Consider the following 15,478-nt stretch of genomic DNA (forward strand, 5'->3'; position numbering starts at 1 on the left):
ACAGTTCTCAGGGAGTGAGTCCCACTTTTCTTCTGAAACTACCCTTTCAGGTGTTTAGTCCTGCAGTTTCCTAACCAACACAGCAAGATATACAGTCACACTCAAATAGCAAATATTTAAATCCTTTATTGCCATTAAGTTACAGATCTCAATCTACACACTATGGAAAACACTGGAAAGTATGTGTAGACATGTGGCCAACTGAGGGATGTACTATAGTCATTAAAGAAAGGTCAAGAATTTGAATAAGTGCTTATAGTTATAAAATTTTGTTCCTTGGATTTTTATTACACAAATCCCAATAGATAATATACACATTACTACAGAGGACTACAGATAAAACCATCATTCAAAATTATTAAATTAGTTGCATATTTTGAACTACTCTTGATGAAGACAAATAAATTGTAGCAGTGATAAGGCAGCAAAGAGTTGGCTTAGGAACTCCCGGCTAGTCTATAATGTTGGCATGGTAATTAAAGATAGATTCGTGTTTTCCCCTCAGCAAGACCACGTGTGTTGATGTGATCTGTGGCTTGGCAGCAGTGGCTGGGGCGCTGTCCCTTTAAGAGCTGGTCCGTGCACCGCTATGCAGACGCCTTCTTACTCATCCTGGAAACAGAGAGTTTCAATGAGAAACAAATTCTCCTGCCAGCCTCAGAGGCTCAGCGTGGTTTTAGAAGACACCTTTCTGTAACACGGTTTTGTAACAATGGTACATCATCCTATTTCACACTCATTTTTGTTTTTTTAATAGAGTTTCTCACTAATTCCTCAAAACAATATATTAAAATTTGCTTACTCATAGTTGATAAGCCGTCCTCCCTGAATGAGCTGAGCTACTTCATTTGTTACGTGGCAGGCAAACAGAAGCCAGTTTCGAGGCTGCACCTTGTAGGCAAATCTCATGAATGTCAAAGAATAGCAACAGAGGGCTGCAGAGACATCAAAACAGAAGAGCATGAACATCTGGGGCAGCAGGCTGAAGGAAACAAGGCTGGGAAGCTGTGGGAATACTCCACGGTGTCACGGGCATGTCTGTTGTTTATTACCTGAAAGTTTAGGAACATGCATCAGCAGGAACAAGTGGAATCCAGTCCTTGCCACTTTTATTGTGTGCTAGAGTTTTTTATAGCAATCCTTTGAAAGAATTGCTGCTTATACTTCCCCTTCATTTGTATTTTCAAATATTGGGATCAAGTAAACCCTGCCAGATCAAGTTTATAATCAAATCTGTTGGCTATGAGGATGATTAGAATGACACATACTGGAACTAAGCAAACTACATCTGAAGCAAATAATCTTCACATCTCCCAAATACTTCAAATTACTCTATCTCAGAGAGAGCAGCACTCTTCGGTGTCCTTATATTCTTCACGTGACTTCCTAATAGCAACCATAACATGTGGTGAGATGTATGCAGAAGCTACATTATGTGCCATGCCCTCCTTGACCTCAGTGTGTTCTTACCAAAGGTCATCCGCCCACTGATAATCTCCGGAGACTTCTTCATGTCATTGATCGCAGCAATAGGGAGACCCCAGTTGGCAACGGGGCCCCAGAAGTGCTGCAATAGATAGAGGGGAGAGGAGGGAGTGAGGGTGCAGCCACAACACCTGCATTTCCACCCCTCCGACAATCACAGCCCACGACAACAAGTCTGATCGCTCACTGTGTCCCGGACTCGGTTCTTCAAAGTGAGCCCAGAACTACACTACAAAGGGCCTGGCTGTTTATCCCAGCTCCTCATTGGCTTCCACACTACAAGTCAGTGACCCCTGACTATCCAGCCAGAGAAGGGAAATGTTACAACTTCTGACAGTCCATCCTTAACACAGTTTAAGCCTTGTTACAGCTACTGTCTGTAGTATGTTTAAATCTATCAAAATGCTTGCCCTCTAGGTTTCATTAAGTTACCTGTTAGTAAAATGCAGAGCATAAATTGGACACTTTTTCTGAAGAAAAGTTCACAGGAGGAAGGAAAGAATACTTTTTAAAGATTGATTTTTTTTTCCAAGACAGAGTTTCTCTGCGTAGCCTTGGTTGTCCTGGACCTTACTCTGTAGACCAGGCTGGCCTCAAACTCACAAAGATCCACCTGCCTCTGCCTCCTGATTAAAGGCATGTGCCACCACTGTCTGGCTTGATATTTTTTTTTTTTTTTTGAGATACAGTCTCACTAAGTAGTGCTGGCCACCCTGAAACTCACCATGTAGACCAGGCTGTCACCAAATTCACAGAGATCTGCCTACTTCTGCTTGGATTAAAGGCAGGCACACTATGCTCAGTTTAAAAGATTTTCTTGAATTCTGTGTCTATGTGTTTGTGTTTGGAGGGGTATCTATAGGTCTAAGTAAGTGTAGGTGCCCTTGGAGTTAAGAAGAGGGCATGAGATACCCTGGGAACTAGTTTCAAGTAGTTGAGGGCCACCCAACGCAGGTGTTGGGAACAGAACTCAGGTCTCTGCAAGAACAATACCTGCTTTTAACTGCTGAGCCATCATCTCCTCAGCTCAAGTAAAGAAGTATTTTCAGCCTGTACATGAAATACAATAAGATCAAAGAACCTGAAAATCTACGGCCAGGGTCTCCCACATTAGGAAATTAAGACTGCTTGAAAATACTTTTTGAAGTAATAAAAAAAAAAGCAGATCATTCTAAAACTATCCTTATCTAAAGTAACTAAAATTAAGATGTTTAATTTTAATTTTAGTTTAGTTTAGTTTAATTTTAACATAGCAGCTATGTCTAATTTATTTTAATTTCTGAGGCAAAAATGTACTAAGTCAATGATTTTTGCCAACTAAATTAAAATTGCATAGAGTTTGAAAACACTAAATGGTGAAAACAGTCTTCACTGGACTTCCAGCTCAGGGGGGATTGTGATGAATAAAGACTGAAATATATTTCTATACTTTGCTTTAAGTAGAGGTCATTACAATCTTAAAAACCCCTCAGGAAGTGGAAAAACAAGGGCAATACAAGAAAAATAATTTAGGACCGCATTTGGCATGCTGGGAGAATATATTGAAATGTTAACCCAACATGCTTAAATGTTAGTTCTGAGGCTCATGCTCTGAATAATTATGCTACAATTTCTATTCAGCCATCATGATAAGGACTGCCCAACTCTATAGAACACGGCTTGTTGGTTTAAGGAATCTCTGGGCTTCTGTGTTGAGCAGCTGGTCTTCACGAAGTCAAACCGCTATTATCTAAGTAAGCTGTTCACTGCTTATGTCCTCATTTTTGTATTTCAACGAGAGATTAACATTCAATTCTCCCCTACGCCCAGACCTTTGTAACGTGAGTCCTTCCTCCTTGATTACTCTGCTGACTTCTTCTCCTACCTGTCTCTTTATTAGATGTTGCTTCACTCAACTGTACTGCTTGTTCCATAACAATGCTGCTTTTCCTCTTTTCTTTCTCCACTTGGTCTAGTTCCATCTCTTTTCTGTTAATCTCTTTCCAGTGCTCTGCACTGTATGGTTGACTTGATATTTATTTTATGATGCAGATTGTGACGTCTCTAACAAAGCCTCAAGAGTTACTCTAAGAGGGGCTTACAGCCCTGTCTACCACCAGGTGTAACCTGCCTTCTGCCCAAGGAGGAACAGACAATGAAATAGATCCGAAGCTGTGTAGATGCCTGAAAGATCCCTAGCTAATGCCTAAAGAATTTCTAGTTAAATGATGGCAACTTTAAGAAGAATAAAATTTTGATTATATGACATGGAATTCTAAAAGCTAAGAAATACACTCAGAAGTGTAGCATTGAGCTATATATTCAATATATAACATATTAAATATATTCCTCACAAACGCACGGGTGCTGGGTGTGATGGTACACGCCTCTAAATCCCAGCACTCTGGCATCTACAGCAGGAAGATGGTGAGTTCAAGTCAACTAGCCGGGTATGGCAGTACACACATTCATAGAGGCAGGGAGTCTCTGTCAGTTTGAGGCTAGCCTGGTTTAACATATCAAGCTCCAGACCAGCCAAGGCTGCTTGCTTAGTGAGACCCTGTCTCGCTACGAAGGAAATAATTAATTAATTAATTAATAGTAAATCAGCCTGGACTACATGTGTCTCTGTTACCAACAAACAGACAAACACACATAAGGCAAACATCATTTCAACAAAGAAAGCTTTTTGTTGTTGTTTGTTTTGTTTTGTTTTTTGAGACAGTTCCTCTGTGAAGCAGCCTTGGCAAAGAAAGCTTTTAATGCACATTTTCTATCTGGTGCAAAATTGTAATTCTCTCTTCTCTGTTCTGAAATATGTGCCTGGTCTTGGTTGCCAGAAACTGTAGTCAATTTATAGAAAAATAAGGAATTCTGTGATTAATATTTATCAGTTATATGTAAAAATGTTACTGTGCTATTTTGATTGTGGCTATAAAAAGTTCCAACAGAAACGAGCAGCATGGTGCGGGATCTGTTACATGGGAAGCAGGCCATGGAAACCACCTCGGTCTGCTTCCCCTCCTCTCCCTTCTCTTCATCAGCACCAGTTCTGAAGTGACTCTAGTTAAGGAAGGAGTGCAGCCTCCTGTCTAAGCGCAGGGGAGCTATGGTCCCCAGAGGCAGGGCCGCCAGCGTGCTTCACTTACAGCTCACCATCGGGCATGGCGGTCAACCGGCCACCCCAGCATGCCTGCTGTCTATCTGCTGTCTGTAACCCTACAGCACAGTCCACAAGTGCCCAGGATGCACACAGTTCCTTACCGTACTGTTTGTGGAGTCACCAGGGTCCAGACAGGAGACATGGAGGGAACAAAACAGAAGAGAAGAATCAGATGCTTCCTGACACTTCCAGCCCATTTCAGACGCACATGCATCTAAGTTTTAGTCACATCCTAGCGACACAGTTTACATTAGGGCTGGCCAGACGGCCCAGTGTGTACAGGTGCCCGCCACCAAGTCTAACACCCTGGGTTTGATTCCTGGGGCCTACGTTAGGAGGAGAGAAGTGAATCCTTCACAAGTGTGCTCTGACACATGAACCTCTCCCCACATAAAATAGGTGTAAAATGATTTTTAAGGAATCATATGCAATAACAAGTGAAGTAAAATCTTCACTCTATGAAAACAAGGTTCCTCTTTAGAGCTGAGCTGCCTAATAGAAATACAATGAGAATACACCTGGGCTGTACGTGTAACTTAAATTCATCTACAAGTCCCTGAATTGAAAAGAACAGAGTATGGTGGTGCACGTCTGTGTTCTACATACTGTATTCTAACACTCAGGTTAGGGCAGGGAGTGCAAGTTAGAGACCATTTAATGTCACACCAAGCAAGTTTGAGGCTTGAACTATATAGTGAAACCCTGGTGAGTGAGTGTGTGTGAGAGAGTGATACAAATTATTCTTAAAGTTGTCCTAGAATATAAAATTTTTTAAAATATGAACATGTCATCACTAAAATTACTAGTTAGCCATGTCACATACTTTTTTATACTCATTGTTAGAAGTCTAGTGTGATTCTACACTCAGTTTGGACTAGCCACAGTTCAAGTGTAGGTCAGTGGCCTATGGCTTACATTGGACAGCATAGTCTTGGAAAGTGTTAATTTTATTATTAATGAACTTTCATTATCACATAAAGTTAGTCTCATGAAAGGTCTGTACTTTTTTTATAACTGACGTACCTAAAGTGGTGCCTGTTGTGCAAAGTAATTATTGAATAAATGAAGGATGAATGAATGAATAGTATTATTTTATGAATGTTAAATTGTTTACCTTTTAAAAAAGATTTTTAAGGGAGTCAGTGGCACACGCCTTTATCCCAGCACTCAGGAGGCAGGACCAGGTGGATCTCTGTGAGTCTGAGGCCAGCCTGGTCTACAAAAAGCAAGATTCAGGACAAGCACCAAAACTACATGGAGAAACCCTGTCTTGGGAAAAAATCGAAAAAAAAAAATAAGAAAAAAATTTTTAAAATGAAAGTTTTGTAGGGCTGGAGGAGGGATGGCTTAGTTGGGAGCATCTAACAGAGGTCCATCTTGCAGAAGACCTAGGATCACTTCCCAGCATACATGGCAGCTTACAACTATGTATCCCTCCGTTCCACAGGCTCCGATGCCTTCTTTTTGCCTCTGTGGCACGTGCATACATGTGCAGATATGCAGGCTCACAAACACACCCATTAAAAGGTCTTTAGAAACAAACAGAGAATCTGAAAAGTGAGCTAGAGAGACGGCTCAGCTATTCTAGAGAGCTGAGTTTGGTTGGGCAGCAGCTCATAACCAACTGCTGGTAATTCTAATTCCAGGTGAGCTAACACCCTCTTATGGCCTCGACAAGCACCCACACATTTAGTATACACCCATACAGACCCATATTTAATAATACAATTTAAAAATAGAGTCATATTTTATGGTTTAGGCACATACAATTGTGTTCTGTTTTAAAAATATGAAAAGCTTATTTGTGCAGGGCTACATTAAAAAAAAAAATACCTCCTCCATTATGTAACAGTACATGCTCCAGACAAAGGTAAACTTGTAAGCAACACACAAATCACAACTTGATCTTGGTGGTATAGTGGCAAGCATGGCTACTTTCCACTATAACTTGGGGCAGTAATGTAAATCATGTGGAATATGTTTGATTTTCTCTTTGTTTGGTCATCATGTTTTGGTTGAACATGAAAAACTGCGTTTGGATTGACACAGTGAACTCCAACTGTCGTGGTAGAGAAACTATATTCTCTGGGCTGGATGAGCACGTGCCACATTGACACACTAGACAAGGTCACCGGTGGTTCTGCCGCCGTAAAAACCCCGGACTCTGCCTTCTCTTCCTCTCTTGCTCTAACCCTGGAAACCTCAGGTCTTTACCTGACTCTGTAACTTTGCCTTTCCCAGAATACCACATAGTTGGAATCTGTCCTAGTTTGTTCTGTTGCTGTGATGAAGACCAGAGCCAAAAGCAACTTGGAGAGGAAGAGGTTTATTTATATTATGGCCTACAAGCCATCATGAAGGAAAGTCAGAGCAAAAACTCTGGAGGCAGGAACCGAAGCAGAAGCCCTGGAACACTGGTTACTGGCTGGCCCTCCATGGCCTGCTCAGCCTGCTTCCTTACACAGCCTGGGACCATGTGCCCAGGGGTAGCACTGCCCACAGTGGGCTGAGCCCTCCAGTCTCAATAATAATCAAGAAAATAGCCCACAGGCCAGTCTGGTAGGGAGAATTCTTCAAATGAAGTTCCCTCTTCTCAGATGACCCCAGTTTGTGTCAAGTTAGGCCTGACTAGGGGTCCCAACAGATCAGATTTGGCTACTCATGGCACTGTTAGGAGGTGTGGCCATGTGGAGTAGGTGTGGTCTTGTTGGAGGAAGTGTGTCACTGTGGGGGTGGGTGGGCTTTGGGGTCTCTTTTGCTCAAGCTTTGCTCAGTGTGACACTCAGGCCACTTCCTGTTCCATGTCTGCCTGCATGCTGTCATGCTCTCTGCCATGATGACTGAACCTCTGAACTGTAAGCCACCACCTCAGTTAAATGTTTTCTTTATAAGAGCTGCCGTGGTCATGGTGTCTCTTCACAGCAACAGAAACCCTAACTAAGGCACAGCTCCAAGTCCAATCAAAGGCATGGCTGTGAAGCAGGTTACTCAATATGGCCACACAGGAGAAGCAGGGGACTCTCATTCTACAAGCTACCATCAAGGTGCTCGCAACAGCTTATAGATTATTATAGTATATAGATAATAGACTGCATTGGGGAAGGAATAAGAGCAGGGACAAGATGTATGCACAGCAAGCAATGGTCAGCTGTGTTCTGGGTGATCTTTTTTTTCAGGTCTGGTTCTGTGTGGTCCTGCTGTGGAAAAATTACCGTGTGGGGGAGGGGGAGGGAGTGTTCAGCTCTTGCTGTGAAATAATTTCTCCACTTGACAGGGAGCTTCAGTTCCATCATTGAGTGATCTGCCTGCAAGTCTTATTGTTCCTGGAATTTTGAAAATACCTTAGCTGCCCTGATCTTGGTTGGTGTCCTCAGACTTCAGAGGGGAAGAAAGACTAGGTCACTTTAGGATGAATCAGCTTTGTATTACCAGTTTTAGACTAACACTCCTTAAATAATTAACATGTTTACTTGCAGAGCTGGGCAGGAATCTGACCTCCAGTTTAAGGTAGTAGAGACGATAGATGCAAAACGAAGGCAGAGATGCTTTTCTGTGTGGACATGTTTATGTGCACATATGTGTAGGCCAGAAGACACCCTCAACTGCTACTCTTGTCAGGTGCTACCCATCTTAGCTTTTGTTTGTTTACATCGGTCTGGAGTTTGCAAAGTAGACGAGGTGTACTGGCCAGCAAACCCCAGGACTCTACCTGCCTCCACGGCCCCAGTGCTGGAGTTACAGTGTACCACCACTCACAGCCTCATCCTCCCTTTTGAGACAGGGTCTCATTGTGTTATCCCTGGCTGGTTAGAAGTCACAGTTGATATGTAGACCAGGCTAGCTCTGAACTTGAAGAGATCCACCTGCCTCTGTGTTAGGTTTAAGGGAGTATGCCTCCACACCTGGCTTCATGTCAGCTCTTTTAACACGTTTCTAGAGATCAAATTTGTAATAATAAGTGATAAAACACCATGACCAAAAGGCAACTTGGGAAGGAAAGGATTTATTTCAAGTACACTTCCAGGTAATGGTCCATCATCTGAGGCAGTTAGGATAGGAACTCAAGTAAAACCAGAACCTTTAGTAAAGGAGTAAATTAAAGGGAGGAGCTGATGCAAAAGCCATGAAGGAGTGCTTCTTATTAGCTTGTTTCCTCTGGCTTGTTCAGCCTGCTCGAATCCAGAACCACCAGCCCCATCACCAACAAGGAGCTGGGCCCTCCCACATCAATCACTAAGAAACTGCTGTACAGGCCTGGCTACAGGCTGGTTTTATGGAGACATTTTCTCAATCAAGGTTCCCTCCTCTCAGAAGACTCTAGCTTCCATCAAGTTAACATAAAAACTAGCCAGCACAAAACTGAACTATCACCCCAGGCAAATGCTAAGCTTTAATCCTTTTGAGTTGCTCACCAGACATCCTTTTGCAGGCGAAGAGCTTTTGACAAAAGAAGCCTGAATCCTGATTACAGAATCTTCTACTATTTGCTGTTTTCAAGTTATTTCACTTAGTAATGTGAGCTTAAGTTCCCTTTATATCTTTTTATGATTTTGTAGCTCATTTCCTTTTGGTCCTGAACAATATTCTACTGTCTGGATGTACTAATCACTCACCCACTGAGAGACAACTTGTTTGATGGGCAATTATGCATAGAGCTGCTATAAATAGCCGTATGTTGGTTCCTGGGTGGAAATGAATTTTCAAGCTCTGTTTATATCAGGTGGCATGACATCAGATATATAACAGGAGCAGGCCAAGCTCTGCAGGAGAGGCTGAACTCTCCTCCAGAGCGGCTGTACCATTTGTGTTCCCACCAGCAGCGAAGAGTTGCCCTGGCTCCAAAGCAGCCGCAGTGCTGCCAGTGCTGATGTGGGCGGTCACAGTAGGTGTTCTGTTATTTCTTCATTGACTTAATGTGCGCTGCTTTCTATGGGAACACAGGCCGGGGAGCAGCTTTCACATGCTTACTTGCTGTCGTGGTGCCCTTAGGTGATCTGTTATGACCTTCATCCTGCTTCAGTTCAGATATCTCAGGAACTCGGTCTAGTTCAGGTAATGGCTATGGTTTCCAATACTTTTAACATTGTTTTCTGAGACAGGGTCTCCTGTGTAGTCGAGGCTGGTTTGCCTCCACATCCTGAGTTGGCAGTTACAGGCATGAACCACCATGCCCAGCTGAAAATCTTAGTCTTAAGGAAGATGTACCCATTCTTTCTTTCATGGATCATGACTTTGGTACTGTATCTAAGTCATTGCCAACCCCAGATAATTTAGATTTTTCTCCCACATTCTATAGTTTGCACTTTATGTTTAGATCTATAAAAGTAAATTGAGTAAATTTTTGTTAAAGACATAGGATGTGTCTAAACGTTTTGTTTTGTTTAATGTGGATGGCCAGTTGCTTGGTGCCATTATTTTGTCTTTGACCCTTGGCCAAAGTTCACTTGGCTGTACTTATGTGTGTTTACTTATGACCTGTCTAGTTTGTGCCATTGACCTATTTGTTTATCCCTGTGTTAGTAGCACAGGTTTGATTACTGTAGCTTTACAGTATATTGTAAAACTGGGTAGTATCAGCCTTCCAACTTTGTTCTCCCTCAGTACTGTATTGCTTACATTAGGCCTACTCTCTCTCCATATAAACTACTTATCTACTAATTCATTATTATTATTTCAAACTATATGAAGTCCAGAATCTATTTCCTGATACCACAAAATCATTTTGTGGTAGTTTGACTGGTACTGCACTGATTCTCTAAGTTAAGCGGGAAGAATGGTCATCTTGACGATCTAGAGTCTTTCCATCAATGGACTTGGAGTAGCTCCTCTCCGATACTTAGTTCTTTGATTATCTTTTAAAGTTGTTTTCTTAAATAGCTCTTACATATAATTTTGTTAGACTTTTTTTGTATCTACATCTATTTCATTTAGGGATAGGGATGTAGCTTAGTGATGGAATGTGTGTTTAACATGCACAAGGCCCTAGATTCAATCCCCAGCACCCAAAACCAAATAAGACCCCAGCATTTGAATGTGATAATGTAAATGACATTGTATTTTAATTTCAAATTGCATTTATTAGTTGAAAGTGAATAGGAAAGCAATAGAATTTTATAAATTAACATTGTATCCTAATCCTTGCTATAATCACTTGTTAGTTCCATAAAGTTTTGGTCCTTTGGGATTGTCTACAGAGACAATTACATCTTTAAGTTTTGTTGCTTTCTTCCCAGTATGACATCTATCTTTTTTTTTTCATAACTGCACTAGTCAGAACTTATTTGATGTTAAAAAATAGTACTGGGGCATCTTTGTCTTGGTTCTGATCTTCGTGAGAGTTAAGCTTCTCATTATTTGATATACATACATATATACACAATATATAATATATATCTATTTCTTGTGGAGTCAACAACTGCCTATTATACTGTTCACTCTATACTGAGGAACACAGTAAGCACTACAAATTTAGTCAGGTGCTGCTTCTATTACTCAGTTACAAGTTTGATGACACAGAATGGTAAGGACAACTACCATGGGATGTGCTTATCTCTGTCTTTCCTGTATTCTGAGCAGTGACTGGCTGGCTCAGAGTTCTTTCCTATGCTCATTTTTATTTTCCTGTGTCTGATGAGTGCTGCTGAATTCAGTCTCTTTGGGACTGATAGGTTTTCCTACATTTCTTTGAAAACACTGAGAGCAATTTAAGGAACATAGTTTATGATAAACTCATTTAAATTTTTTCATTGATTTTACATCACATGGGATGAGATTTTAAGGTTGTCTGGATTATAGTTCTGTATTTTGCTAAAAATGCTCACCTATATTTCAATTATTTTCACAAAACCTTATTATTTTAGTTGTAATGTAACAATTAGAACCTGTGTTAAATGATAGTAAAGACCCCTGTAAACTGGATAAACTGGTCGTTCCAGTTATCAAGAGACTCATAGCTAGGTCTCAACATTTTCATCTTCATTAATTCTGAAGGTCAATGATAGAACAAGAAGTGCTGAGAGAGTCCAAAGGCAGAATGTGAGAAATAGTGTTGCAGAGAAGGTGGCATGGGCAGAAGGTACCAGGCTGGGTGTGGAGGTGCACACCTTTACTCCCAGCACTTAGGAGGCAGAGCAGGCAGGTCTCTGTTGGTTCAAGTTCTCCCAGGTCTACAGAGTTCCAGGCCAGCCATGGTCACATAAGGCGAGCTTGCCTCAAGCTCTAACCTCACCTCCCCCCAAAGAACCTGCTCTCTTCTGAAGCTATTTCATGCATCACTCTTCCTGACGTCTTAAGCTGACAATTTTGTTTTGTCTTCACAAGTTGAGCGTTCAGAGGACTAACTGGTCTAAATACCAGTTTTCTCAAGGGGCAGGTGAAATGCTCGGTTATTTCCACTCTAATATTCCATGTCGGAAGCATTCCCTTTATTTCCACTACAACTTCTCTTTTTTTTTTTTTCATTTAGGTAGATAATATAAACTCTTAAAGCTTTCCTGGGAATGCAGAAGTTAAAGTCAACTTAGAATAGAACACCTTATTAACTTGAGAATATTCACTGCCAACATCTCATGAATCTCAGAGTTGTAAGCATGCTGAATCTCTCTCTCTCTCTCTCTCTCTCTCTCTCTCTCTCTCTCTGTGTGTGTGTACACAGTCACCTCTGCTCTTATATATACACTTGAAAATAAACCTCTAAAATAAATCTGTGCACGTGCTGATTTCCTCAGTCCTTAAAATACAAATCTTACCTCATGCTCATTCTAATTTAACCAAAAATCTAAGAGGAATGAGAGAGAACAAAAGGGCTATTTTGTTTTATCCTGTCAGTAAGGTAAATAAGGAAATAGTTTCTTAAGAAAAAAAACTTTGCAGCCAGGTGTGGTGGTGGCACACGCCTTTAATCCCAACATTCAGGAAGCAGAGGCAGATAAATCTTGGCCTAGTCGACATCGTCCGTCCATTCTAGGACAGCCAGAGAGAGATATGTAGAGACCCTGTTTCAAAAAACAAAACAACTAAAAATAAAAATAAAACAGGGGTTGGAGAGGTGACTCAGCAGTTAAGAGTGCAACTGCTCTTACAAAAGACCTGGGTTCCATTGCCAGCACCAACGTGGCGGCTTATAACTGTCTGTAAAGCTAGTCCCGGGGATCCGATGCCTCTTCTCACCCCCATAGGTACATATACTCAGGCACAGATCAAACACATAAACTGAAAAAAGAAATTGGAGGGCTGGGAGTATAACTTAGTAGTATAATCCTTGTAGGGCTTACAAAAGGCACAAGTCCCAACTTTGGGCCTCAATATTCAAAAAGAAAAAAAAAAGAGAACTATTAAGAAAATACTGAACTAGAAATCTAGAAAGTTCTTGATCTGGATTCTTTTTTTTTTTTTTTTTTTTTTTTTTTTGGTTTTTCGAGACAGGGTTTCTCTGTGTAGCTTTGCACCTTTCCTGGAACTCACTTGGTAGCCCAGGCTGGCCTCGAACTCACAGAGATCCGCCTGGCTCTGCCTCCCGAGTGCTGGGATTAAAGGCGTGCTCCACCACCGCCCGGCCCGGCCTGGCCCGATCTGGATTCTTATGGAAAACCAAGTCTGGCAAGTGGTTACTCTGGAGGTTGGAGGTGCTCAATTGAGTCTAGGCATTGAAGGCTAGCCCCAGGAAAAGAGAACCTCCTCTCCAAGGAAAAGACGTCCTTATCAAGGTGAGTAAGGAGATTTAGAGACATCCAAGGTACCAAACATACAATATTACAATAAAAAATCATGGTATGTTTGTCAAGCATTGCACCTACTAAAGCACAAAAACTAATCATCACAAAGCTAGGAGGCAGCAGGATTAGCTTGCCTAGCACCAAGCCAGGAAGCCCTGGGCTTCACACCCCGTACCACATAAACCAGGCGTGGTAGCACATGCCTGCCACTCAGCACTCCGGAGGCAGAGGCAAAAGGATCACAAATTCAAGATCATCCTCAGCTATACAGGGAGCTGGGAGGCCAGCCTGCGTTAAATGAGACCCTGTCTCAAAAGAAGAAACATTGTTTTTCTAATTCTAGAAGGGCTTCAGTTCAGAAAATCTGAATAGTCAGCAGGCTGTAAACGCATGCAGATCTTTAGTTGGCAATGGATGTAAATAAAGCATGTATAAGTCATTAATAAAACACAAAGGACTGGAACCTTATTTCCAAACAGTACAGGGCCATAATTAGATTTTTCAATGGATGATTTATTCTCCCTTCCTAAAGTAAAGCCAAGTTGTTGAGTGGGTGGCATCTACAAGAAATAACTGAGAATATATCACCATGGTAAGTTCTAGAAAGAAAAGTATTTTTTTCCCTGGGGGAGAAAAAGCTAAAACTAAGTTTGCATTCAACACTTTACCTCTTTACTACACTATTAACTATTAAAAAGAAATGCTAAAAAGCAGACTTCCACTTACCTAGGTTTTAAAAAAAATCACAAGAAAATAAAATTATGCTTGGAAATATTTTAAAACTGTTTCTAAGTTTTATGCAATACTTATACATAGAAGCGGGCAGCAGAAGACTAAGTGAAAATGAATTCTATAAAGTGCCTCTTCGATCTCTCAAGGTCAAGCCCACCAGACACACCGCTGCAGGGAAAAGCCTGATGCTTGGCTGCAGCTGACGGACATTGGTCGGTCCTGCCCCGCCCCATCCCCCCTGCATGTCCTGTACCTGAAAGACTGCAAACCGAAAAAACGACCTCGATGCGGCGAACTCTAGCTCCCAGGACCCAGCTCCGCGCGTCCGGGAACATTCCAACACCGCTCCCGCCAAGTCCCAGGCCCGTGACGATGGGGACACGAGGAGGGAGGTGGTGGCTGTCACCCAGTGTCCCCGCGTCAACCCACGCAAGGGCACCTCGACGGCCTGCCCAGGAGCGGCGTTCGCCGGGTCACGAGCGAGCGCGAGCGGCGTCCCTCCAGTCACCCCTCCAGTCTTCCAGCCCCAGCCGCAGGCCAGAGCTCTGTTCCCTGTCACCTGCCATTCCCTAGGTCGCCCTGCCTGGGAGCGCCGTTCCCTCGGTCACCTGTCGTCCCCTTGGTCACGGGTGGAGCAGCGTCCACACGGTCACCTGCAGCCGCCCCCTTGCTCACGGGTGGGAGCAGCGTCCCCTGGGTCACCTGCAGCCGCCCCCTTGCTCACGGGTGGGAGCGCCGTCCCCTGGGTCACCTGCAGCCGCCCCCTTGCTCACGGGTGGGAGCAGCGTCCCCTGGGTCACCTGCAGCCGCCCCCTTGCTCACGGGTGGGAGCAGCGTCCCCTCGGTCACCTGCAGCCGCCCCCTTGCTCACGAGTGGGAGCAGCGTCCCCTCGGTCACCTGCAGCCGCCCCCTTGCTCACGGGTGGGAGCAGCGTCCCCTCGGTCACCTGCAGCCGCCCCCTTGCTCACGGGTGGGAGCAGTGTCCCCTCGGTCACCTGCAGCCGCCCCCTTGCTCACGGGTGGGAGCAGCGTCCCCTCCGTCCCCCGGCGTCCCTTCGGTCACGGGTCGGAGCCCGGTCCGCTTGCCCGCGCGCGGCTCTCCCACCCTGGCACCGCGCCACACAGGGTTGTCCCCGCGGCGGGGCGGCTGCCCACGGCCCTACCCCGACGCTCACCTCATGAGATAGTCCCGGAAATCCTTGCTCCGGACATAGTCCGCCGCTTTGCGCACCAGCGTCCCAGCCATGGCCGCGCGGTTGGTTCGCGCTGCAACCGCCGCTCTCCGGACAGATGACACCAGCGTCGACCGGGCAGCGGCCCTCGGCCTTCTCACCCTGTACCCGCCTCACGACACCCGGGTACGCCTTACGGCCGCCCAGCGCCCCGCCAATGAGGGCGCGCCAG

General features: G+C 43.7%; 1 protein-coding gene across 1 annotated transcript; it reads right to left on the reverse strand.

Annotated features, from left to right (window-relative positions):
* Positions 1 to 106: 106 nt before the first annotated feature.
* Mpc1 (mitochondrial pyruvate carrier 1) lies at positions 107 to 15,431 on the reverse strand. The gene is made up of 5 exons (XM_028866638.2): positions 15,250 to 15,431; positions 4,729 to 4,732; positions 1,471 to 1,567; positions 803 to 935; positions 107 to 612 (listed from the first exon to the last, which is right to left on the reverse strand). Exons 1-5 carry the CDS (start codon positions 15,318 to 15,320, stop codon positions 588 to 590), a joined length of 330 nt encoding a protein of 109 aa, XP_028722471.1. The 5' UTR covers positions 15,321 to 15,431; the 3' UTR covers positions 107 to 587.
* Between the last annotated feature and the right edge of the window lie 47 nt (positions 15,432 to 15,478).

The sequence above is a fragment of the Peromyscus leucopus genome, chromosome 8a, assembly GCF_004664715.2.
Source record: "Peromyscus leucopus breed LL Stock chromosome 8a, UCI_PerLeu_2.1, whole genome shotgun sequence".
In the NCBI taxonomy this organism is placed as follows: Eukaryota; Metazoa; Chordata; class Mammalia; order Rodentia; family Cricetidae; genus Peromyscus; species Peromyscus leucopus.